The sequence below is a fragment of the Ciona robusta genome, chromosome 7, assembly GCF_009617815.1.
Source record: "Ciona robusta chromosome 7, ASM961781v2".
In the NCBI taxonomy this organism is placed as follows: domain Eukaryota; kingdom Metazoa; phylum Chordata; class Ascidiacea; order Phlebobranchia; family Cionidae; genus Ciona; species Ciona robusta.
Genome location: NC_143241.1, coordinates 2,864,493 through 2,889,227, shown reverse-complemented (window position 1 = coordinate 2,889,227; position 24,735 = coordinate 2,864,493). Strand labels below are relative to the sequence as shown.

General features: G+C 37.2%; 2 protein-coding genes across 6 annotated transcripts; one reads left to right on the top strand and one right to left on the bottom strand.

The window, feature by feature from the left end:
- The first annotated feature begins 157 nt into the window (after positions 1–157).
- LOC149733755 (uncharacterized) lies at positions 158–14,393 on the top strand. 2 transcript variants are annotated; one of them, XM_089882064.1, is made up of 12 exons: positions 5,567–5,731; positions 7,213–7,418; positions 7,731–7,907; positions 8,429–8,596; positions 8,925–9,062; positions 9,197–9,277; positions 9,839–9,994; positions 10,413–10,547; positions 11,307–11,614; positions 12,158–12,349; positions 12,929–13,009; positions 13,159–14,393. In XM_089882064.1, exons 3-12 carry the CDS (start codon positions 7,748–7,750, stop codon positions 13,690–13,692), a joined length of 1,953 nt encoding a protein of 650 aa, XP_089738190.1. In that variant the 5' UTR covers positions 5,567–5,731; positions 7,213–7,418; positions 7,731–7,747; the 3' UTR covers positions 13,693–14,393. The 2 variants fall into 2 exon arrangements, 1 of the variants encoding a protein (XP_089738190.1); XR_016385389.1 differs by lacking the exons at positions 7,731–7,907; positions 8,429–8,596; positions 8,925–9,062; ... (5 more) ...; positions 12,929–13,009; positions 13,159–14,393 and adding exons at positions 158–418; positions 1,017–1,169 and having other exon boundaries at positions 1,602–5,731; positions 7,213–7,358.
- Positions 14,394–14,619: 226 nt separating this feature from the next.
- Positions 14,620–23,472, bottom strand: LOC149733754 (uncharacterized). 4 transcript variants are annotated; one of them, XM_089882061.1, is made up of 17 exons: positions 23,295–23,472; positions 23,110–23,229; positions 22,001–22,186; positions 21,395–21,508; positions 21,048–21,170; positions 20,544–20,660; positions 19,992–20,120; positions 19,562–19,684; positions 18,539–19,135; positions 18,058–18,183; positions 17,718–17,840; positions 17,180–17,305; positions 16,840–16,962; positions 16,439–16,561; positions 15,933–16,052; positions 15,736–15,851; positions 15,014–15,154 (listed from the first exon to the last, which is right to left on the bottom strand). In XM_089882061.1, the coding sequence occupies exons 1-16, from the start codon at positions 23,362–23,364 to the stop codon at positions 15,763–15,765; spliced, it is 2,409 nt and encodes an 802-aa protein (XP_089738187.1). In that variant the 5' UTR covers positions 23,365–23,472; the 3' UTR covers positions 15,014–15,154; positions 15,736–15,762. The 4 variants fall into 4 exon arrangements, with proteins under 4 accessions (XP_089738186.1, XP_089738188.1, XP_089738189.1 ...); XM_089882060.1 differs by lacking the exon at positions 15,736–15,851 and having other exon boundaries at positions 14,620–15,154; XM_089882062.1 differs by lacking the exons at positions 15,736–15,851; positions 16,840–16,962; positions 17,180–17,305 and having other exon boundaries at positions 14,620–15,154; positions 23,295–23,460.
- Positions 23,473–24,735: the final 1,263 nt, after the last annotated feature.

Genomic DNA, 24,735 nt, shown 5'->3' with positions numbered 1-24,735 from the left:
GTTTCTTTTCAATATGCGCACATGTTTGTCCCACGACGTGTCTTCGCCGTAAATCTTTCAGCATTTCGAAAATGCTTCGCTACAAGTCGTAAATGAAACTCTCGGTAGAAAAATGTGCTTTTGATAAAGCCGCGTTTCTGAATCTTATTTTTTTATGCGTTTTTTATCTGTTCCGAGTCAGCTGCCATTGTGGTAACGTTAATGTTTTAACACAGTGTTATTATACAGCAGTTTTTAACCGCTTTTTTAGTCATGAAACATTACTTTGGTTTCGTTTTATTTCCTGGCGGCACGATTTCACTTTTTCTAGCTGTGACGTCACTGGCAACTGCTGATTGGGTGAATTCTGGAACTGTTTCGATGACGTCGTTTGGCTTGTGGCAAGAATGCGTCGACTACACTTGCTTTACGTTGACTGGTAAGTTTATAATGTTGCGGAATTTATGTATTTTAGTTCGAGTCGATCAAGGGTATCCAATTGACCCCAAGATGTGGCTTAAGTTTTATAGTAGGGTGAGGGGAACGGTATATTTTTAACACGTAATATCCAAATATTTTGATCGTGTTTTAAACAATTAACAATGATCTATGGGAGTTGAGAGATACAGTTTTATAATTCTTTGAATGTTCTTTGTTTACCATTAAATTGAGTCTAGAAAATAGAAGAAAAAGGTGTCTTATCTTCCCCCACTCTATAAACAGTTGTGTATTTTGATTCCGTCAGATAGATACTAAAATATTAAATTTATTTTAAATATAGTATAGTAAGGTGGGGTAAGATGGGACAAGTGTTCATTCTTTTTTCTCGTCTAATTTGGTAGTAAACAAATGGTGTTCTAAAAATCATAAAACCCCATCCTTATACGACTTCCATTGAGCGCTGTTAGCTAGTTAAAACAAGAAAATATTGTGTGCTTAAGGCGTCCCATCTTACCCCACTGTACTATATGATTAAATATCAATGATCATTTAAAGCAGACTGTTGTTTTGTTTATATTATATCCCCTTAAATACAGACGTTCCTTCGTACCTCAACGCAGTTCGAGCTTTTCTAATAACTAGCTGTGTAACTTCGGTCGCTTCAGCTATTTTGTCCTTGGCGATTTCAGTTGGTAGCAAACCAAGAACTGCAGTGGACGCTAGCATGATGTTGACATACCTCGCATCAAGTAATCATAACGTTGCTTTAATTTTAATTGAAAATTTCCCAACATTTTCTTTATTAATATTAATTCAGTAAATATATTTTGTTTACTGTACCAAATGGGACGAGAGAAGCGAGTGGAAACATGTCCCATCTCACTGCGGCACTATATAACAATTTTGAGTGAAGCTTTGAATTAACTTCACATGAACATGTACTGTGTATAATACAAATCCCCATCAATTAGCCCTATCCCTTTCGCTATTTCAGATTTCCGCATTAAGTGATAATTGCAATATATCTTTATCTTGCCACAGTATCACCTTCCATACGTTTTGACAACAAATTTTGAATTTGTTTAACGATTTCATGAGCTGAAACCAATGTACAAATACATACAGTCTTATTTTGCACCGGCAAAGTCAGTTTGACCCTGATTCACCTTTTGTATTTACAGCTATCCTCCTGGCGACCGGTATGGTGGTGTACACGGTCGAACAACCTCTTCCATACCCGACCAGATACGGCTATTCGTTCGTTCTAGGTTGGCTTGCAGTTGCCTTATGCTTCGTATGCAGCACGGTCGGGGTATTTGCTGTAATAAAATCAAGGTGAAAAGTATTACAAAACGAAAGAACGAAGGGTCTCGGTTTTCATTGACTTTTTTCTTTGATCATTTCCACCTGGTCGTTAAGGTGGTTTGGCGGATACTTTGTTTACATTGCGTGTTTTACGATGTTTAATAGAACAACACGACGTCTTTCGTAGTCAATTTAAGTGCCAACATTAGGAGTGCTTAACCGTTTATTGCATATATTATATACTGTACCTAAATTAAAATTGTTATTAAATCTAGCAAGCCTCTTGATCTGCACGTGGAAATTTTTAGGTCTTATTTCTAGGTATATAAGTTGAAAATAGGTTCTGCTTATCCCCAGGCCATCATATACATGTCGAAGGCCTGTAAATTTAAAAACAAATCTTGCCCACGAAAACCCATATTCGGGCATAGTAACCGATAGGAAATTTTTAGCCGCAAATGATTCACAAAGGTATGAGAAATCCATTCCTATTCCGTGAGTAGGGTGGGGGAAGATGGGACAATTTTCATTATATTTTTCGTTTCATTTGGCAGTAAACACAGAATATTCAAAGAATCATAATACCGTATCCTCACGACTTCCATAGACCGTTGGAAATTATTTAAAACGTGATCAGGTCATTTGGCTATTATGTGTTAAAGGTGTCCCATCTTCTCCCACAGTACTCTATACCAACCTGATTTCAAAACAGCTAGAGTAAAGTTAACGTTTTGCAGACGATTTAGGTCGTGGAAAGCCGCATAATGCCTTAGCATGAGTTTGTTGCTGCGTGAATTGGTCACGCTTGACTCAGTTCAATATCGAAGCGCGATCTGCGTTTGAGTTTTGCTCGCGTGCTGACTGTAGCGCTTATTGGTATGCAGGTCTTACAGGGAAGTAGAGTGTTAGGGCAGTGTTTAAGACTCGTGAGCTGTGTAGTAAGGTGTAAGTAAGCAATCAGACAGTTTGAACAGTTTTGGCGCATCATGTTGAACAATGCTATTAGATTACAAGACTGTATAATTCAAATTATCAAACTTGGTTCGGTAAAATGATATTAATGTATTTTAATATATAGTCATATAGTACTGTGGCAGAAGATGGGACATTTTTAGCACGTAATATCCAAAATCCTGATCGTGTTTTAAACAATTAACAACGATATATTAAGCCTGTTCGGTAAAGTTATGTTAAAGTTTTTAATAGGTAGTTATATAAGAATGTGACGGACGATATTTCACTATCTGTGGCTCATTTTATTACGCTACATATTTTACCTGCGCAAACCCCATAAAACGTTTTTAATTAAGATATATATGTCATGTTACTACCGCGGTTTTGTTACCCATGCGGTCCCGGGTTCAAGTCTCTGTCATGGAGGTCTACAGGTCGTAAGTGACAGCCGTCTTTTTGCCTCAGATTTCGCCTCTGGCCAACGCGTTAGCGGAGATCTGCCTTAGATTAGTTTTAACTTCGCAAAATGTAACTTGCTGGAGGACAGCCAGCTGCTAGTGTTGGTACAATATGGTTGGGAAAGTGAGAGTCGATTTATTTTCGATTTTCTGGTTTGCGGGAATTAACTTATCGGTTGATTGGATTATTTATGCGAGCGGTTTAGTACGCCTACTATCAGGCATTCGCAGAAAATGGGGTAAACTGAGACGATCCATCAAACCCTTTCCTATATATAGGGTGTAAACAAATATAAAGGCTGCTGGTGGGTTTTGTCAAGTGCGCTCTTCATTTTAAAGCGATGAGACCGCAGCAGAAGTGGTTTAGCCAAGTAATGATGACATATGATAATATGAGTGGATACATTATTATGTGTGAGCAGGTTAGAACGTATAATTTAGTCAAGTGCTCATATATTGAGTATAGTGATGTTTATGTACCGCAAGTTTGGTATTTTGAGCTAACTTAACTTCAACCTAACGTTGATGCCAGCAGTCACAGTGAAGGATAGGTAAAAAGAATGGCATTCTTCAAGAACTATTTCGAGACATGAGCAGAAGGATAGTGGTGAACAATACACAGAAAATCGGCTCAGCTTATTCGCTGTTTCGTAAATTGAGAATAGTCGTCGTCTTATCTCTTCCCCATAAACCAGAGTTTAAAACGGATGTTATTTGGCGGAGAATGAAGTCTGGATGCTGCTTGTTCCGTGTCGCAGCCAAATAAGGGCTAGAGGATTGATCAGGCACACATGAATGTTTACAACAGCCCATGTCGCATAAGCGCTCTGGGCGAGATTGCCTTCTTGGCACTGTTTACGCTCGCATTTTGTAATTGAGACGGTTGCGAAGCAGATTTGAGGTTCTGTCGATATTTAATCGATATCTGTTTCGCTGGAGAAAAGTATTTCAGCAAGGCAGGTGTTTGTTTTGACAGGAGGATTTGACGCAGTATGGTTAGGGGCCGGGGTAGAGAATGTATAGAAATAAACAAAATCCTGCTTCGTTAATTCGGCACCTCGTTTCCACTTTTATGAACAATCGTTACAGTGATTGCATCTCTAGCGTTTGTTTACATGTTGCTGAAATTACGCTTATCATTTGGATAGTTGCCAGTGTAGGCTCCGTTGTGTAATATCGGTTTTTACCGCAAGACGAAAACTCGAGTTCAAGCCCTTTTAATGGGAAATTAACCCAGAACCGAATCACCGCAGAAAATAAATCCATTTTTCTGCTACACTGCCTAAGAATGCGAGAGTTTGATAGCGTATTTTTAGCTCTTTTAAATTGCGGAGTATATTATCTGTCACCTCTGTGCGGTGGGCCATAATACTGTTCTCTATATACCTGAGTATTATAGCGGTAATTTACATTCCTTTTAAATTTGGGTGCACGACGTTTTAAAAATAAGATTTTTTAATGATGAAGAAATAAAGGCGGGAAATCAACTGTTAATAAAATCAGGCGAACCTCGTTCAGGGAAGCGGTCTCTTGCTGGCGTATGTCTTAATTTATACTCCACCTACGTTAGCGGTTATTGCATACCAGGAATTTCGTTGAATGTATAGCGCAGTGAAAACCCTTGCCCCGACCGTATTTAAACTTCCACGATGCGCATTAATAATAAAGCTTCGCCTCGAAGACGACAGATTTGCTTGAAAGTAAACTAACATTGCAATTTTCTATAAATCTCATCTGTCAGTCTGTCCCAGAAGTGCCCAAAGCGACGCCAAATTTAGTTCAACTTCTTGTAGTTTTAGAAAGGGTATGGTGTATTTTAAGCAGTTGATGTAGCGGACGGCACTATATTTACCTCTGCAGGAGCTCAGATGATTTTAATTAGAAATTGCGGGCAACGGATTTTGGGCAAGAACGCCGCAGGTTACGAGCATCATAACCAAAGCTGAGCTCACCATTAAATCGGGAGTTTTCAACAGCGGCTGTCTTTGTTTGCGCCTTTTGTATCATAAGTTCAAAATCATATTGCCATTAGCCAGCGATACTAACAAAAGCCACTTAAATATACAATATACGTGACTTTGTCACAACGCGAAACGATTATGTGAAAAGGAATTTTTCAAGGAATCTTGCGAAATTTTCTGTGTAAAAATGTACTGCATTTTTTAAAATGTTATATCGTCTGTAAGTTTCGTAGTTTGGTAATAAAACATATAGTAGGGTGGGGAAGATGGGACACCTTTGGCACAGAATATTTAAACATCGTAATCGTGTTTTAAACAACTGTCTATGAGAGTCGTAAGGATACTGTATTATAATTCTTTGAATGTTTTTTGTTTACTACTAAATGCGACAAGAAAGAGAATAAAAAGGTGTCCCATCTTTCCCCACCTTACTATATGACTAACAGTCTGCATGTATATGTTTTAAATTTAAAATCTCTTGTTTTTAGGTGCTATTCTTTTTCATGTAATTATACGCCTTCATGATATTTAAAATGCTGAAAACTATTTGCTTGCGCCAGAACGGAAACAGAATTTTACGAACCCTAGTTATTATGACGTCAACAATCATCTGCACCTGTCACCGAGTTAGGGGTAAGTTGGGTTTAAAGATGTCACAACCCCCGCCGTGACGTCACGAGATGGTTGTTTGTAGGCAGACGAACCCAGCAATGGTCTATATTTAGTTTTAGGGCCAGGGTAGTGGTAAATAACGTGCGTCAAAGTGATTGATTTGATTGAGTTGCATTGAATTGGAGCTTAAATGGTTTTCGTGTACGTACAGCATGCTATGAAATACACATTAATCAGCGTCGCCGTGAAAACAGGTCGGTCCCGTTTACGAATCATGGGGATATCTGGTTACGTACCCCAGCCGCATAATTTCATTATTGACTCCGCGCGACCGCGAGCATGACGGATTTCACGCTTGGTTGGCAGATATTTGGAATTACGTCGCAAAATGTAACACGTAATGTGAATCTTAGAATTCGGAGTTCGACAACCGCTATAAATAAAGCGTTGTAATTGATTTAAAATGTAAATTCGCGATTTTTGACCAAAACGCAAGCAAAATGTGTAACATCTAAATTGGTATCGCCGCTATAAAATTTTATTTAACCAATGTTTTTTACCGCACGGAAAGTCTTTACCAAGGTGATATACATATTGTATTCGTATGGTCGGTGTAATATCGTTCATGTTTCATTTTCCGTCCCATTTGATAATAAATTAAGAAAACCAAAATATTTAACCGTATATGCTCACTACCATTAAATAGCTTTGTTAATATTTAAATTCATGATTAGGAAACATGAAGTAACGGCACTAATCTTACCCTACAGTACGATAAATCAATTCATTTATTCACTCCTATATGTTTCTTATTAATAAGGTTAAGATTCCTTAAGTGTTAGCATTAGTGATAAGACATACATGGACCACACGCTAAGGCCATAACCTTGTCTGTATACTAGGCCTCCCACCATTAACAACACGACAAGTTTACCATATCTTGTCCCAACACTCCGTGATTAAATTCGTTACACTAACGAATTTGTATTAGCGGTGTGTAATCTGAGCGCGATCACATACTAAAGGCGTGGTATTGGGGCTTGTATATTTGCGGATTTTTTTTAGACTTAATGACGGCGCAGAAATATTCGAAAACAGTGAATCATGAAACATGCCGTGAATCACGTTCACCGCTCTGCTTTATTAATATATAATGAAGATAGACATTTTGCGCAAAGTAGGGGGGTGGACGCAATTTATATTAGGATAGGGGAAGATAGGAAACATTTGGCACATAATACGATTTTATGAATATTTAAATTTTCTTTGTTTACTACCATTTACATTTTATTAAAAGAAAAAAAATCGGTATACACCTAGCGGACAAACAATTCCTTTATCTTAAATTATTTTCAAGTTAAACTTCGAATAGAAACAAAAGTTTTGTAAAGACATGTTCCGTACAGTGGGGGAAGTTTGTTATATTTGTACTAATGCAATGCATTTGTTTTAAAGTAACCATGACCGGAAAGATTGAATGAATATTAATTCAAAACTCGCAGGAACCCCATATACGTCGATAGTCAGCGATGCTGCAAGAACAGAAACATGTTGGTGGAACTCGCTGGAACCAGCTGCATCATTCGATAAGCACGAGATGTGTGATCCGTCCACGAATTGTAGATATGGGGGTATCTGTTGGTCGAGCAGGTCTGACGTATCCGTACCCAAGGTCATCGGAGGTCACACAGAGGAACTTCACCCCATGGTAAGGGTTTGTTACTTACAGTTATTTGTGAAAAATGTGTTTATCGTACTGTATATGATTCAAAGATGTGTATCGTTAGCGCATAATATGTCGTATATATCCTAATCGTGTTTTCACAAGTAATAACGCTCTCTTTTAGAGTTGTGAGGATATACGGTTACATAGTTTAAAACAAAAAAAAATGTTATTTGTTTACTACCAAATGGGGCAATAAAAGAAAATGAAATTATATTCCATCTTACCCCAACCTACCAAATGTATAGTTTTATAAATTACGAAGTTCGGTAATGATCGTTAATTTTCTATTTTCAGTTGTTTGTAGATGTACGATGCATTGTCAATCACTCTCCGGTGGGGTAGAAACACACCCCGATAGCTTGGTTTGTGGTTCGGATGGGCGAACGTATAATAATGAATGTCAGCTGAGATTAGCAGCGTGCAGATGCCAATTCCCAATCACTGTATTTAAAGTTGGAGCATGCGAAAGAGGTGCGTGTTTAAGGGTTGGCAATTAAGGCAGTAAAATTGCAAACGGCTACATATAGTAGAGTGGGGAAGATGGGACACTTTAAGATTCTATTTCTCGTCCCATTTGGTACTAAATTTTTTAAAAATAATTATAAAACTATATTCTAACGACTTCCACGGACCGTTGTTAATTGTTTAAAATACGATGGGATATTTGGATATTCTGTGCTAAAGGTGTCCCATATCCCCTCACCCCTATACTATATAATTTATCGGAAACTTACGCTGATGAATAGATGCGTTTATAATTACCACCACTTAATTTAAACTGCCTATAAAGGAAATCTAAATCTTGCCACTTTTATTTTTAACTTTTCTAATCAAGTAATTGCTGCTTTACGGCGAACGCACTTCAGCACAACCAATTAAAGAACAATTCGCAAGCTTGCGTGAACTTCCTTACCCACAGCAGCTCACGGCACTTTAGATTTAAAAACACCAGGCTCAGTTATTGTGGTTGAATTAACCATAACGTCTGCCAGGTTCTTCACCGCATATGACCCCGAGCGCTCGACCCCATGACCTTTCCACTGATGCGGGTTCGGGGTCAGGCTCTGACGTCATTGATATTTGTAGTGGCGGAGTCACGTGTCGTTTTGGAGCCGTGTGTGACGTAGACGCAGAGGAAGGACCTTGTCTTTGTACAACAGGTATATGAAGTTCCATACTTTGAATTTGATTCGACTGTGTAAAATATCTTCGTCACAGGATCTAGGATTTAGGGATGACGTGGACCACTACACTAACACTTTATAGTATACTTATATATATATAGGGAAGAATGAATAAAACTGAGATATTCTATAGCGTAGCCGGGCATCGACAGTATCTCTGTTAAACATTTTTATGTCAATCTCACAATTTATTAGAAAACCCAAAACGTAACACTGTGTTAAAGTAATTGCTGTTAAATGTCTTTTAAACGCCGAACTACAGAGTGCCCGAAAAAAAATTACTGAAATGTGGTATTTATTTTAGTATGCGACATGCCTGCATACACAGTGTGTGGAACAGATGGAAGAAGTTACTACAACGAATGTTATCTTAGAGATGCGGCATGTCAAGAACAAAGAGAGATTGAAGTAGAGCATGTCGGTCGATGCCAAACCACTGAAGGTATATCATCAAGTCGAGCTTAACGTAGACCACTATACACCTGTATGCTATCGCAACAAAACAGAGATAGTTCGTAGTACGCACATCAAGAGTTCTTTTATACTATAGTATACACTGCTCCGCGTGTATTTCAGGTTCACATCCAGTCGGCGAACCCGAAACGGGTTCTGGATACGATTCGGAAATCTCAATTTGCAACGCTTTGAACTGCGCAGGTAAGCTTGAAACACTGTATGGGATTAGACTGTAAGGTGATAGGAGCACTCAAGAGTGTATTGCGCTCAGAGTAGCTTTTATTGTACAGCGTGTATAATGTCCGTAAATCTGTGTATCAAGTTAATTTTCCCATGTCTGATGATAAACCCATAAAAGGCAGTTTTATTTTATTATAAGTATGCGAGTCCATGTCAAATCAAAACTACAACCTTATTATAGTCGACTAAATTTTATTAAAATGTTGTTTAATATAAATATGTATAGTACTGTGGGGAAAGATGGGACACCTTCAGCATGCTATATCCAAATATTCTGATCGTGTTTTGAACAACTAAACACGATTAAGGAAGTCGTGAAAATACAGTTTTATAATTCTTTGAATGTTATTTGTTTTCTACGAAATGGGATAAGAAAATAGAAAGAAAAGGTGTCCCATTTTCCCTCACCCTAATATATATATATACATACCCTGACAGTACACGTTGAAAAACGTTTGCATGAATCTACCCTGTTAAGTAATAAAGCATATTCGTAAGTCAACCATTACATTACCTTACAAGGCGAAGTCTTAAACCCGTTGTGTGGAAGCGATGGAATAAACTACCCGACGTTATGTTCTATGCGAGTTGCTTCGTGCAAGCAGCAAAAAGTAATCACGATGCGAAATACTGGATATTGCATTGAACCTGGTACTGAAGAAATTGTGACAAAACCAGGTTACTACCTACTTTGCATATAAACTTATGACATGCGTTCTTTATGTTGATATTGGTAAATATTGGTACTCTGAGTAAGATGAATACCGTTTTTTCAACATGAACCACCTTACTCTAATCTATATTCAGAAACTGCCGATGCGTAATTTATAAGTGTTTTACTATATATAGCTCTATAAGATCGTACACATATTGAAGTATAGTGGGGTGGGGGGGGGATGGGACACCCTTTCTATTTTCCCATACCATTTGATAAACAAAGAAAATTCAAAGAATTATAAAACTGTATCCTCACAACTTCCATAGAACGTTGTTAATTGTTTAAAACACGATCAGGATGTTTAGATATCATGTGCTAAAGGTGTCCTATCTTCCCCCACCATACTATATATTTTAACATTCTTTGTTTTGGATATAGAAAATGATAGAAATGCTGAAGTTGTGAAGAAGAAACCACACGACCCTTGTGAAAACATCTATTGTCTTCAAGGTGTTTGTGTTCCAATAGGAACTGATGATTTCGAATGTTCATGCGAACATCTTTGTTCTAAAGGTAAAGGTTTTCCCTTTACGATATATCTAAATATGACAATATGTGTAGTTAAACTGTAGTAAGGTAGTGAATGGGTTTAACCAACGTCGGTCTCTATAATAAGTTTAGATCCAACTACTGCCAAATGACCCTATTATAATCTAAATTCCAAATTCACTGTGTCATCTATGCCTTGCCTTGTAGGTCTAAAGCATATGAATAGGAAACTACTGTGAGTGCTGGGACATCATGATATATAAAATTGCACTAAATAATTAAAGTATAGTAGGATGGGAGAGATGGGACACCTTTAGCACATAATATTTAAATATTCTGATCGTGTTTTAAACAATTACTAACGGTCAATGGGAGTCGTGGACATATAGTTTTATAATTTGTTGAATGTTCTTTGTTTACTACTAAACGGGGCGAGAAAATAGAGATAAAAGGTGTCCCATTTTTCCACACCTTACTATATATGGACGTGGGCGCCACATCTTTAGCAACTAAAATCAAAATATCCTGATTGCGTTTAGTAATTAACAACGGCATACTGGAGTCGTAAGAATGTTCTTTGTTTACTACCAAATTGGTTGAAAAAAGAAAATAAAAAAGTGTCCCATCTTCCCCCAACCTACTATATCGAATGTAATTACAGAAGAAGTACTTTTGAATACGATATATTAGCGATTTTACGGCCGCAAAAACGCAGGTGCTTACGGCCGATACAGGATTGTAGTTTTACGACGTTATCAATACAAACGTTATCAATATATGCAGAAGCGGTCTCTAGTCAAACATCCATAGCGCACATTAGTGGAATATCGTTACGTCAGCTCTACAATATGATGCCGGATATCAAGGATCAACTCTTTGTCGAAGACACGCGGCAAATCCAGACCGAAACGACTACCACGACCACACCGACAACAACGACTTCAATTCCCGCCGATGAACCAGAAATTCTCGATGAGCCAATCATAATGTCATTAGATGGCGTAAAAGAGCTCAAGGAGTTGCGCGTCAAGCCAGGGAGATCACAAGGCCTCTACAGAACAGCCAGCTTTGACATTATTGGAACACCACGCGTATGTCCTTATTTTGTAACATAGTTTAGCTTTGTTTTTCTTGTATTTTGTAGGGTGGGGGAAGAAAGCACTCCCTTTCACTGCCATATCCTCACGACTCCTATAGACTGTTCTTAATTGTTTAAAATACCATCAGGTTATTTGGATATTGTTTGCCAAAGTTGTCCCATCTTCCCCACATTACTTTATGTACAGAACTTTCTGATCAATTTCACTGCAAACATTACAGCCCATTTGACAGCACACATAAAAGTTATACATAAGGTTGGCATGTTTGTATTAAGACTCGTATGCCTAATTAGTAGAAGTATATATTAAAACAACCTTTTCAGTTTCTCCAGTATATAAAGCTAATTTTTATTCCAACGTTTCGTCTGTTATTTAGCAATACTTTATCAGGGTTTATTAAACGTTGCAATAAAATTAGCTTCTTATAAACCAGACAGTAAAAAATACTATTTATAATATGCATGTTAGTAGAGGTAACAAAATGTTTTTATCAAAATTATCCCTAAATGGTCATACGTTACTAAAATTTGTTAGGGAAACAAAAGACGCAGACGTCACAGAACTGATCGTCAACGTAATCGCGAGAGACGTCGTTTCAGGAGATCTGTTATTTTTGACGAGACCTCATCTTATGTAAACGAAACAGTGTGTGGTACAGATGGTAAAACGTACAGTGATGAATGTCAGATGCGAGTAACTGCTTGCTACGCAAAGAAAATAGTAAAGGTATTCATTAACTTATAATCGTTTGAGTAATATGTTTACCGAATGTATGAAACTCTGTGATTGTATAATTGACTTAAATGAATGAATGTCCTCGCGTGGCCGATGAACGGGTGTTCTGTTTTATACACCTCGTTCCAACTTACGAGTTATGTATAGTGGAGTGGGGAAAGATGGGACACCTTTAGCACACAATATCCAAATAGTCTTATCAGGTTTTAAAAACTAACAACGATGTATGCGAGTCGAAAGGATACGGTTTTATAATTCTTTGAATGTTCTTTGTTAACTACCAAATGGGACGAGAAAATAAAATGAAAAGGTGTCCCATCTTCCCCCACCTTACTATACTATGCTACTTCGTGAGTGATTATTTTTCCATTTTTTATGTATGGCTAATAATTTGGACAACCCCTTAGTGACCGCTGGGTTGAAGCCATTGCGCCCCAATGGTAGCAGCGTCGAGCCTTGAAGCCGTCCCCTCTGGATTGCAGACACGCGCCCTAACCACTTTGCCACGGCGCTGGACATTCACACATTTTATTGTAGTTATTATTATTTACATATCATCCTTTAATTTAGATAAGAAAAATTGGTGCATGTCCTTACATTGTTAAAAAGATGAAACACAAACAAAAAAGTGAAACGAAATTGAACGAACCGGTAAGTGAAAGTTAAGATCTGATGTGCGAATGAAAAACCTTTAAATGTTATGTTCAATACTTAGAGTAGTAAAAATTATCAATTAATTAAAGTGTTAAAATGGCTTTGTAACTTCTTTAACATGTCTGTATTGTATGATTTCATTTTAGACAACCTCTCGTCCGACCGTTACCACCACCACTGTACACACAACAACCACCACCCCTACCAGTACAAGTACTTTAGCGGATACAACGTCCAATTCCACACTTTCTGCTATAATATCAACTAGCAAGCTAGACAGAGAGGCGACTGACGCCACGCCACAGCAGCAGAGGCCACGCCACGCAGTTCCGTCAAATATTTCGACCAACGGAAGTTTTGAACAAGTAAGCGCAACAGCGCCCTCTGATAGTAACGAATCTGTGGAAGAACTACCGGAAGGTGGCGTAGAAGAGAATCTTGAAAGCCGAGATAAATGGCAGAAAGAGTTTAAAGAAGAACCTCAAGTTTCAGAGGCTCACATATTAGAATACTCATGGTTAATAGCAATAGCAGCGATACTTTACATTGCAACGGTAGCACTGGTGGTTGGATTATGCTGCAAACATTACAGAATAAAACGACAAAACAAAAAGAATCAGGAAGACAACCCGGAAGCTGACTCATTGAATAACACCGAAACCAGTGGTGGTCTTGAGTAACTTTTCCAGACAACATTTTTTATCATTTTTAATTTGTTTTCAATTGTAGTAGGTTGGAGTAAGATGTTTTTAATATCTTTCATCGTCCACTTTGTGGTAAACAAAGATTTTTATGGAACTATAAAGCAGTTTTCTCGTGACTCTAAAAAGCCCTTTTTAATTGTTAAATTTGCGATTACAAAACATTAGACATTATGTTCTAATGGTATATTCATTTTACCCCACAGTACTATAAATACAGGTCGAGTTAGCACTTACAAATAATTAGTCCACGCTGTTTTACGACGCCGATATATTGCTTATTCCTACGTTTCACGTCGTTGTTTTTTTGCTTTTGTATTCTAGAATTATCCTAATAGCTATTTGTTGCATATTCTTCTATATTTCCCTAGGTATAAAGAAAAAATATTTGCCCAATATTTAGCTCAAGGTTTAGTTTTTAATATCCCTGCTTTTAAAGTTGTGTTACATGTTCCAATTTTTCTGTCCACGCATTCAACAGTATTAGATACTTTTTATCCGTGCATATATCAAATACGTTTATTTTGCCATGTATTCGGCTTTAAACTTAACACCTATAGTCGTTACAGTTAAGTTGCAAGGTGAAATTTGACGCCGATATACATGTGTTGTGTTTTATTGATGTTATTTTTGTTATTCTTGCCTTACCGTGAATCACTAACAAGGTTCAACGAAAAGTATTTTCTTTCATCTGATCTCACTGGATTTTTGAAGCTTTAGAGTTGTTCTTATCACCATATTCTCGCGCAATGAGCGCAGTTCTTTATCTAAATTACTGTTTCCCGCGCACAGCAATTGCTTTAGGGACGCACGGTAAAGCATTTTCTAATTCAGGTCAGGACTGGCAATCATTTCATTGATGGTTGCTGTTGTAGTGAACTGAGCATTAATAGAACATTTTAGAAGCTTGTTGATTTAGATAAATGTGTATTCTACGGTACGATTCAAATTGTGAATGTGATTGAGTAAATTGAAAGTGTATGTATACGAAAGGAAAGTTTCAAGTCTCTAAAGATCTACAACGGTGAAAACAAGGTAAATATTAGGGTGGGGAAAATGGGATACCTTTTCTTTCTATTGTCTCGTCCCATTTGGCAGTTAACAAAAAATGTTTAAACAATTTTAAAACCGTATTCCAACGACTCCAATACGATCATGATATTTGGGTACTATATGCTAAAGGTGTCCCACCTTACCCCACATTACCACATTATAACTAAACTAAAATTTATTCCGTCTGTACATATATGTATATTAGATGGCGTGTAGACCGCTTATCTTTACGGGCAGTTGGGATCGTTCAGAAATCCAAAAGGGTATTGAAGTTTGCACATCAGTTTTGGTCTTTTGTTAACTGGTATTTGAAGCGTAAATATCTTGAAGGCTCCGAATGGGTAGGACATAAAGAACCGCAGCCAAGGATTGTTTTTCACGTTGTCGTCTGTAAAGATTTTTAAACTTTAAGTTTTATATGTTTTAAGCCAAACTTTAAATTTTATATGTACCATGCCACGCCCTAATACGGATATCTCCTGGCAGTGTATAAGCCTATCATTATACTATAGTAGGGTGGGAGAAGATGGGACACCGTATTATTTTGTTTTCTTTTTTCATTTGGTAGTAAACAAAGAAAATTCAAAAAAATATGAAACCGTATCCTTACGACTTCAACAGACCGTTGTTAATTCTTTAAAACACATTCAGGCTATTTGGAAATTGTGTGTTTAAGGTGTCCCATCTTCTCCCACCCTACTATATCAATCACCAATGAGCTACGTGTGCCGGACTACACGCATGCATTTTCACTATGTATATGCCAAATCGTTAAACGCGAGCATCAGTTTTCGTGATATTTAGCCCAGCCTTATAAAGAAACATTGCAGTCATTTTCTAAATAAAACTATATGGCAGTTAACATGCAAATCAATCGTTCGGTTAGACTCGTTAGAGATTAAACATGCAATGCAACTATGATGTATATATGATGATTCGTGGTTTTGTTAATTGGCGGTTAGTGATTACCATTTGTGGTGAACGGACGAAGTCCTTTTATAATAAAGTTATTGCAGAAAAAATCGCCACCAGCAACGTTAAAATTACAGACGCTTGCATCGGTGAGTTAGATGAATTTCCTATTCCTATTAGATCATTATATGTGTGTGTTTCAACTACTGTACATACAAACGTAAACGACATTTAAGCTTGTTATTAAAACTTACTGATGCACACAACACCGTTGCCTGAGAAGCCAGTAGAACATGAGCAAGTAAAACTTCCAATTGTGTTAGAACAAACAGCATTCGCGCTACAAAAGGAGTTAGTTGCGCATTCGTCTATATCTGTGAACAATGAAAATAAAAAGATAAAATTAAACATAATTTATACAAACGATGAATGATTAAATAAATGTAACTTGCTTTATCCTCGCGTTGCTGCAAAACGACAAACGTTATAACACGGGTGTACATACACCTCGCACACACGGGTGTACATACAGTTAACAAGTGTGCTACTTTGTAGGTGATTATTTTATTTTTTTGGTTGATTTTTTCGTTTTTATGTATGGCTGTTAATTTGGTCAATCCATTAGTGACCACTATAGCTTTTAGCAATTGCCGTTAACTATTGCAGCACGTACCTAATGTAAACATATTAAAAACTGTGTAGAACAGCGCTTATAAAACAAACGTCGATGTTAATTACCGAAAATCTACATAACATGTACCTGAGCAAGTTTGACCGTTTCCCGAATACCCCGGATTACAAGTGCATGTAAAAGCTCCTGCTGTGTTCGTACATTTCGCAGAAGAATGACATTTGTGTATACCAGTTGTACATTCGTCAATATCTGTACGGTTATGCCTCACAAATATTAGGGTGGGGGAAGATGGGACACCTTTAGTACATAATAACCAAATATCCTAATCGTGTTTTTAACAATTAAGAACGGTCCATGGGAGTTGTATAAGAATATGGTTTTATAATTCCTTGAATGTTCTTTGTTTATCACCAAATGGGACAAAAATAGAATGAAAAAGGTGTCCCATCTTCCCCCACCCTACTATACATTAAAGACGGGTTTAATTTGTAGCTTCTTTTAGCGGCTACGATATAGCCTACACTTACCCAAACATGTTGTACCATTTCCAGTGTACCCTGTATTGCAATCACAAGTAAAACTTCCCAATGTGTTTGTGCATGTTGCTGAGGCATGACAGGTATTTGTTCCAACCATACATTCGTTGATATCTGTAAATCGTATACAAAGATAGTTATACACTGTGGCGCAGCCAGGGGGGTTAGGGAGTCGCGACACCCCCTCTTTTAAACCAAAAAAAAATCTAAAAAAAATATACTTTTATTTTTTTATTAAAACCCCACCTTATTTTCCTCTGGCTGCGCCACTGGTCATACATGTTGGCTACAATCCAAATTATATTGTTAAAGTTCCATTATAAGCGCTTACCTACACAGGCAGTCGTTCCATCGCCATTATAACCAGTATTACAAGTGCATGTGTAACTACCCGCTGTGTTTGCACATGAAGCTAAGTTATGGCAGTTGTCTGTTGCAAGCGCACATTCATTCTTATCTAAAGAAACACACAATTTTAGAAAACCCATGTTATAATACAAGTTTTCATTCTCTGTGTATTAGCAGCATGAGATTTGATGTTTCCCTAAACTAAACGTTTGTGCATAGTAGGGTGGAGAAAAATTAGACATATTTTCATTCTATTAACTCCACCCAATTTGCTAGTAAACAGAGACACTGAAAGAATTATAAAACCATATTCTCACGACTGCTATAGATTGTTAACTGTTTAAAACACGTCCAGAGAATTTGGATATAATGTGCTAAAAGTATCCCATTTGACCCCACCATACTAAAATGGGACAAAAATAGAATGAAAAAGGTGTCGCATCTTCCCCCACCCTACTATACATTAAAGATGGGTTTAATTTGTAGCTTATTTTAGCGGCTACAATATAGCCTATACTTACCCAAACATGTTGTACCGTTTCCAGTGTACCCTGTATTGCAATCACAAGTAAAACTTCCCAATGTGTTTGTGCATGTTGCTGAGGCATGACAGGTATTTGTTCCAACCATACATTCGTTGATATCTGTAAATCGTATACAAAGATAGTTATACACTGTGGCGCAGCCATGGGGGTTAGGGAGTCGCGACACCCCCTCTTTTAAACCAAAAAAAATCTAAAAAAATATATATTTTTATTTTTTTATTAAAACCCCACCTTATTTTCTTCTGGCTGCGCCACTGGTCATACACGTTGGCTACAATCCAAATTATATTGTTAAAGTTCCATTATAAGCGCTTACCTACACAGGCAGTCGTTCCATCGCCATTATAACCAGTATTACAAGTGCATGTGTAACTACCCGCTGTGTTTACACATGAAGCTAAGTTATGGCAATTGTCTGTTGCAAGCGCACATTCATTCTTATCTAAAGAAACACAAACACACAATTTTAGAAAAAATATGTTATAATATAAGTTTTCATTCTCTGTGTATTAGCAGCATGAGATTTGATGTTTCCCTAAACTAAACGTTTGTGCATAGTAGGGTGGAGAAAAATTAGACATATTTTCATTCTATTAACTCCACCCAATTTGCTAGTAAACAGAGACACTGAAAGAATTATAAAACCATATTCTCACGACTGCCCTAGACTGTTAACTGTTTAAAACACGTCCAGAGAATTTAGATATAATGTGCTAAAGGTGTCCCATTTGACCCCACCATACTATATATAATTTTGTTCACAAACCGTAGTTTAAGCTACGTTGCACTTAGCTTACCAGTACATGTGAATCCGTTCCCGCTGTATCCGCTATTACATACACACGAGTAAGTACCAGGAGTGTTTGTACACGTCGCGCTGCTGTCACAAGGCTTACTTAGACACTCGTTAATATCTGTGCAAGTTGTGCCGTTGCCGGTAAACCCGGGTTTACAGGCGCACGCAAAACTCCCCGCGGTGTTTATGCAAGTGGAGTCCACATGGCAGGTTCCTAATGCACATTCATCGATGTCCGTGCAGATCATTCCATTGCCGCTATAGCCACTGTTGCATTTACATTTAAAGCTCCCCGGCGTGTTTGTGCACATCGCGTTTGCGTTGCAAACGTTGATACTGCATTCATCAATATCTGTGCACATAGTGCCGTTGCCGGAGTAACCAATGTTACATGCGCATACAAAGCTTGCAAGCGTATTTAAGCAAGTTGCATTTGCGTGACAGGTGTGCGTGTTCTCCATGCATTCGTCAACGCCAGTGCAGGTTACACCATCACCAGTAAATCCAGTTTTACATGCACATGTAAAACTGCCATCTATATTGGTACAATCGGCGTTCATATGACAATTACTAGAATTGTCAGCGCACTCGTTCTTATCTGCAAGATAAAAAAACTATTATGTTTTATTAATCCAATTCTTGCGTTTAATAGTGTATAATTAAGGTGGGGAAATACGGGCATCTATATCACATAACATCCAGATATCCTGATTTTGTTTTAAACAATTAACAACGGTCTATATGAGTCACGAGGATTCGGCTTTATATCTCTTTGGATGTCCTTTGTTTACTACCCATTGGAACAAGAAAATAGAATAAAAAAGTGTCCCAACTTTTCCCTACCTGACTACATATGCTTAATCATGGACCACTAAAGCGACGATGTTCTTGTTAACACCAGCCGAAATTTTTACGCATTACTGAGATTTTTTTTTATTCTTTGAGCGATGGCTCGGCAGTGACAAATTTACAGAACGTTTTCGTACAAATTTGCATATAATTAAAATAAGTTAGTACTACTTACCGACACATACAGTATGTCCGGTCTTGACGAATCCGCTTAAACAAATGCAAATAAAACTTCCCATCGTATCATTACAAACCGCATTTGTACACACAGGTGGCGTTTGTGAACATTCGTCGATGTCTAAAATTAAACAACATTTAAAACTACAAAATTGCCGCTTATTTCTCGTATGTTGGTCTATATAGGGTGGGGGAGATGGAACACCTTTTCAATATACTTTCACGTTTCATTTGGCAGTAAACAAAGAAAATTTAAATAATTATAAAACTGTATCCTCACGACTCCCATAGACCGCTGTTAATTGTTTAAAACACGATCAGTATATTTGGATATTATGTGCTAATGGTGTCCCGTCTTCCTTCATCCTAATATATGTAAACAGTTTTACGACTTGCCCAACTTCCCCGTGAATAGTATAGATACTTACTAGAGCATGTTACACCGTTGCCGCTATATCCCACATTACAAGCGCATGTGAATGAGCCGAAAGTGTCGATACAGTTCGCGTTCATATCGCAGTTGTCTGTTCCTAATGCGCATTCGTCAACGTTGGGTGCTGGAATAACATGTATGAAAACAGTTTAAATGTACTTTCATAAAATGAAAAGTTGTTTTTTTTATAATTCAAGTTCCACAACTGTACCCGTGGAACAAAAGTATTGTGCCAATAAAATGTATGTTGGCACCTTACGTGCCCAAATTTGCATAACTGTTTGTCAAACCCCTGCGCTTACACAAATGCTTAACAAATTTTTTCAACTCTAGTCAACTAAAACAAGGCTCTTGTTGTGCTACGATATGTAATAAACAAAATCAAGTCAAACGGATAGTGTAATATATAAGGATGTTTACGTTACGAAAAAGTCCAACTTCATGAGGACTATACTAGAATATAGGGTCAGGTTTACGGAATTATAGTCACATAAATATGTACAATAATTTAAATTGTTTTAGGCGAAAGTGATATGAATATACTTACACACGCAAGCCCCGGCATGGCTTACTAAACCTGTTGGGCAGTTACATGTAAAACTCCCTGGCGTATTTACACACGTAGCACCAGCATGACACGGATTTGTTGAGCACTCGTTGATGTCTACAAAACATGTCGTAATTAGAACCAAACGGTTATTTAATTTTTCCTCCGGTTATTCACGGGGGTAATGAGATATGTCTGGATATAAATAGTTATTGTAAAGAAAGACGTTCAGCACCCATGACAGAGTGACGACATGGTTTATCCCTTCCCTCCATTGAAGCGCAAACGTCTGCGGGTGTGGCTGTCATTTCCATAAAGATTGATTCAACGTTTTAGAACTAGACGTTATACAATATTGCGTTTAAATGAGTTTATTCTATTGTCATGAGTCTTGGAGGGTTGAACCACACGTCATTTGTTCAAAATTTTCATTAGCAATTGTATAATAAAGCGATTCTCTTTAATTTTGTCATGACAGATTAAGTTTCACAATTTAGTTCTTACCAACGCAAGATGTCGTCCCAGTGTAACCAGTTAAGCAAGGACACATGAAACTCCCCAAAGTGTTTACGCACATTCTGTTTGCTCCAGTGCAAGGCGAAGTCGCGGATGTACATTCATTAATATCTGTTTAAACAGGTTAATTTAAGGTAAAATGACCAAGCCTTCTATACTTCCTGTTTTCAAAACGAAACCTTTTGTAAATACGCTTCGGTGGAGTACAGAAACCTTATGTAACTTATTTTTTGAATCAATTTCTTGTGGCCCTTATTACGATTTTTACAAAATGTACTTTACTAAAGTCAGTATGACAGTGTATGGTGTTATACACGCGTTGTCGTATATTTTACCTGTGCAGTTTGGCCCTGTGTAACCCGTCTTACAGTTGCATTGAAACGAACCGAATGTATTCACGCATGATGCTGCTGTACTCGGGCACGGATTTGCTGCGCATTCATTGATGTCTATAAGAAAGAAAACCTTGCCATGTTAATCGTATATATTTTTATAAAAGGCATTTCTTAAATTTGAAAAAGGTTTAACTTTCTGTGAAGGTGTTAATATTACAAGTAAAACTCGTTCCCGTATATTAACATATAGTGTAAAATAAATGACCATATCTGGCGTAAATCTCAATTTGGCTGATGCGTTTTATTGATTTCCATATATATATATATAAGGAGAATTTCCAAGCGTTTAGCTTAACTGCCCACTCGCAGTATTTTAAATACAATATCGTCAAAATATTTCTCGCGGTTTAAGGTTCGTTCAACTGTCTCATTGAGACATGTGTCATACATCTCAATAACCACCTTTAAATATCTCAAGATTCCTAAAAGCCCCGCCCGCGTGGGTGGTAATCGTATACGCACGTCATTTTTGAGACAACTTATATATACGTCAACCAGCGGAATGTTGGAGTATAAACCACATATACGACTCATCTTATGTCTTACCTTGACAATTCATTCCTTCGGGAAAAAGTGTTACGTTTAGGGGCGCTTGAACCTCGACGTCGTTTATGCTGACAAATCCTGTTTTGCATTTACACCTCAGTAATAACTGGTCGATCTGCGTACAGTCAGCTTGTTCCGCACAAGGGTACCCATCACCTCCGAACCCGACAGTACACAGGTTCCTTTCTGCACACACAGATAACTCAAATTTATTAAATATAGAGTAGGGTGGGAAAAGATGGAACACTTTTCGTTCTGTTTTCTCGACCCATTTGGTAGAAAACAAAGAACATCAGAGTTACAAAACTTTATGTTCACGACTTCCATAGACCGTTGTAATTTCTTTAAAACGTGATCAGGATATTTGCATATCATGAGCTTACGATGTCCTATTTTCACCCACACTTATGTCAATATTTTATAAAAATGGGCCACCTCAGACCCTAACCCTATATAGGCCATGGTATATGACCCTACATGACTTTAACCATATATAGATTAGTTCAATATCATACAGTAGTTGTTTTTGTAACTTATTTACCTTCGCGGGGTAACGGCTGGGTTAAAATGTTCGAAATTGCGTTCTTTTTTATCGATTCATTTAGTAGTACACAAAATTTATTGACAGAATTATATCACCTCTTATACTCACGACTTTAAAAAAGCGTCGATAATTGGTAAAAAATACGATTAGATTATGTGGAAAATTATGCATCTTGTCCCACTGTTGCTAATTATACGATAACACTATATACCCAGGGTTTAAACTTTGAAACGAAATTCTATTTATTATATAAATAGTTTTACGATACTGTCCGCTGTGTTCATTGAGCTTTGTTTTTGTTTAAGTTAAGCGAACTATGAATTTTTAAAACGTTGTTCTAATCTCTTCACAAAACGTATAATAGAATGGGAGAAGATGGGACATCTTTAGAACATATTATTTAAATATCCTGATCCATTTTTAAACAATTAACAACGATTTATGGAAGTCGTGAGGATACAGTTTTACAATTCTTTGATAGTTCTTTGTTTACTACCAAATGGGACGAGAAACAGAATAAAAATGTTCCATCTTCCCCCACTCTACTATATATATAGGTACTTACGGAACGTGATTTCAGGAACAGTCTGGATAATTACTATGAAGCGGCTCGCGTCAGATTCGTTCGCAAATGCAAAGAATATATTCCCTAAATCGGGCGGTGAGAATTTGAATACGGTGTTCACTAGAAAAAAACAAAACATTTGTTACTGTGTAGAATCATCTCTTTAACTGCTTCTAAATAGTTACCTATAGAGCTTTGTGAATTCACTATGTCGACCGCGCAGAACACAGCAAGTAACAGAGCAAGTCGCCACATTTCAATAGTCTTTTCCCAACTCTGTCAAATATATTGTCTAGTTTTTTTTTATTCAAACGACTAATTAATGTAATTCTGTAACAGAAAACACCCACTGTAAGATGCTTGTGCTATAGTCCGTTATAAACTAAACGCTATTAGAGTTATTAGCTCTCGAATGTAGATAAGAAAGCTTTAGCACTGTATAGGGAACTAAAGATATCCATACGGATACGCTCGATGCCAATGACTCGATGTTAGGGGTTAGGCTCTTACGTCGTTGCTATTACGCTCGGCGTATTTACCTGTTTTCTCGGATAACTACACGCATTTCAGTCCTTTAAGACTCGTTCATACGGGACGGTGAACTATATAAAGAAAGTTTCGTGTGCGTGTCCACTACATGGCGTAACCACGATTTTGTATCAATTCTTTCAAAAAATTGTTTTTTTTCATTTATAATTATTCTTCTTTCGGCGGTTTAATTATTTGGATCTTTTTATAGTGTTAAAATTGAAATTAAACATCCGCTTTAAAAAATACTGTGGGGTAAGATGGGATACGTTATTACAAAATTTCCCTGATTGTGTTTTTAACAACCTACCACGCTCTTTTTAAGTCCTAAGGCTGTAGGGTATATAATTCTATCAAATAAAAGGAAACGAAAACATGTTCCTTCTTACCCCAACCTACTATATGTACCTTTCTGTCCAGCAATTTATTGTTAAACTGTATGATAGAAATTATGCCATACTACATTCAAGTATATACGCCTTCTACACGCATTATCGGACAATGTATCGATTACTACTCGAATTATTATCGTCCACACGCAAGCTTCGTGCCTTTCAAAGAACGTGATTGATTTTCTTAAAACAACGTAAATATTTTGGCGTTCAATTTTAATGCCAAGAGATTTGGTTAAGACCTAATCCAATGGTATTTTTAAAGCCAACACCAACGGACCAGAAAGTTAGTTAAAACTAAACGCAACTCGTTTTACGTTTGCTAATATATTATTACAAGTCCTAACATTTTAATGGGATTTTCAATGCCCTTTGTATTGCGACCGGCCTTAATTTTTCGTATTATATTTCGTGACATTTTACTGAACCAGCATGAGATGACAAAACGCCACTTAGGCCACACCCAGACTAGATATCTAAACACGCGTAAGATACTGTTAATACATACTAAGTCGCCCGGAAAATATTTTGCTTTTCAAATGTGCAATCTAATATATAGTAGGGTGGGGGAAGATGGGACACCTTTTCATTCTATTTTCTCGTCCCACTTGGTAGTAAACAAAAAACAATCAAATAATTATAAAACTGTATCCTCACGACTCCCATTGGCCGTTGTTAATTGTTTAAAACACGATCAGGATATCTG

Excerpts from the sequence above, each read along its gene's own strand:
- LOC149733754 (XM_089882060.1), bottom strand. The coding sequence starts at position 23,364 with ATGTGGCGACTTGCTCTGTTACTTGCTGTGTTCTGCGCGGTCGACATA. Across the intron at positions 16,963-17,179 it reads TGGAACGACTGCCTGTGTAG|ATATCAACGAATGTATGGTT; the intron begins GTAAGCGCTTAT and ends TACGATTTACAG. Across the intron at positions 16,053-16,438 it reads AAACGGTCAAACTTGCTCAG|ATATAGACGAATGCGCAACT; the intron begins GTACATGTTATG and ends CATTGTTCACAG.
- LOC149733755 (XM_089882064.1), top strand. The coding sequence starts at position 7,748 with ATGCATTGTCAATCACTCTCCGGTGGGGTAGAAACACACCCCGATAGC. Across the intron at positions 8,597-8,924 it reads ACCTTGTCTTTGTACAACAG|TATGCGACATGCCTGCATAC; the intron begins GTATATGAAGTT and ends TATTTATTTTAG. Across the intron at positions 9,995-10,412 it reads AGAAATTGTGACAAAACCAG|AAAATGATAGAAATGCTGAA; the intron begins GTTACTACCTAC and ends TTTTGGATATAG.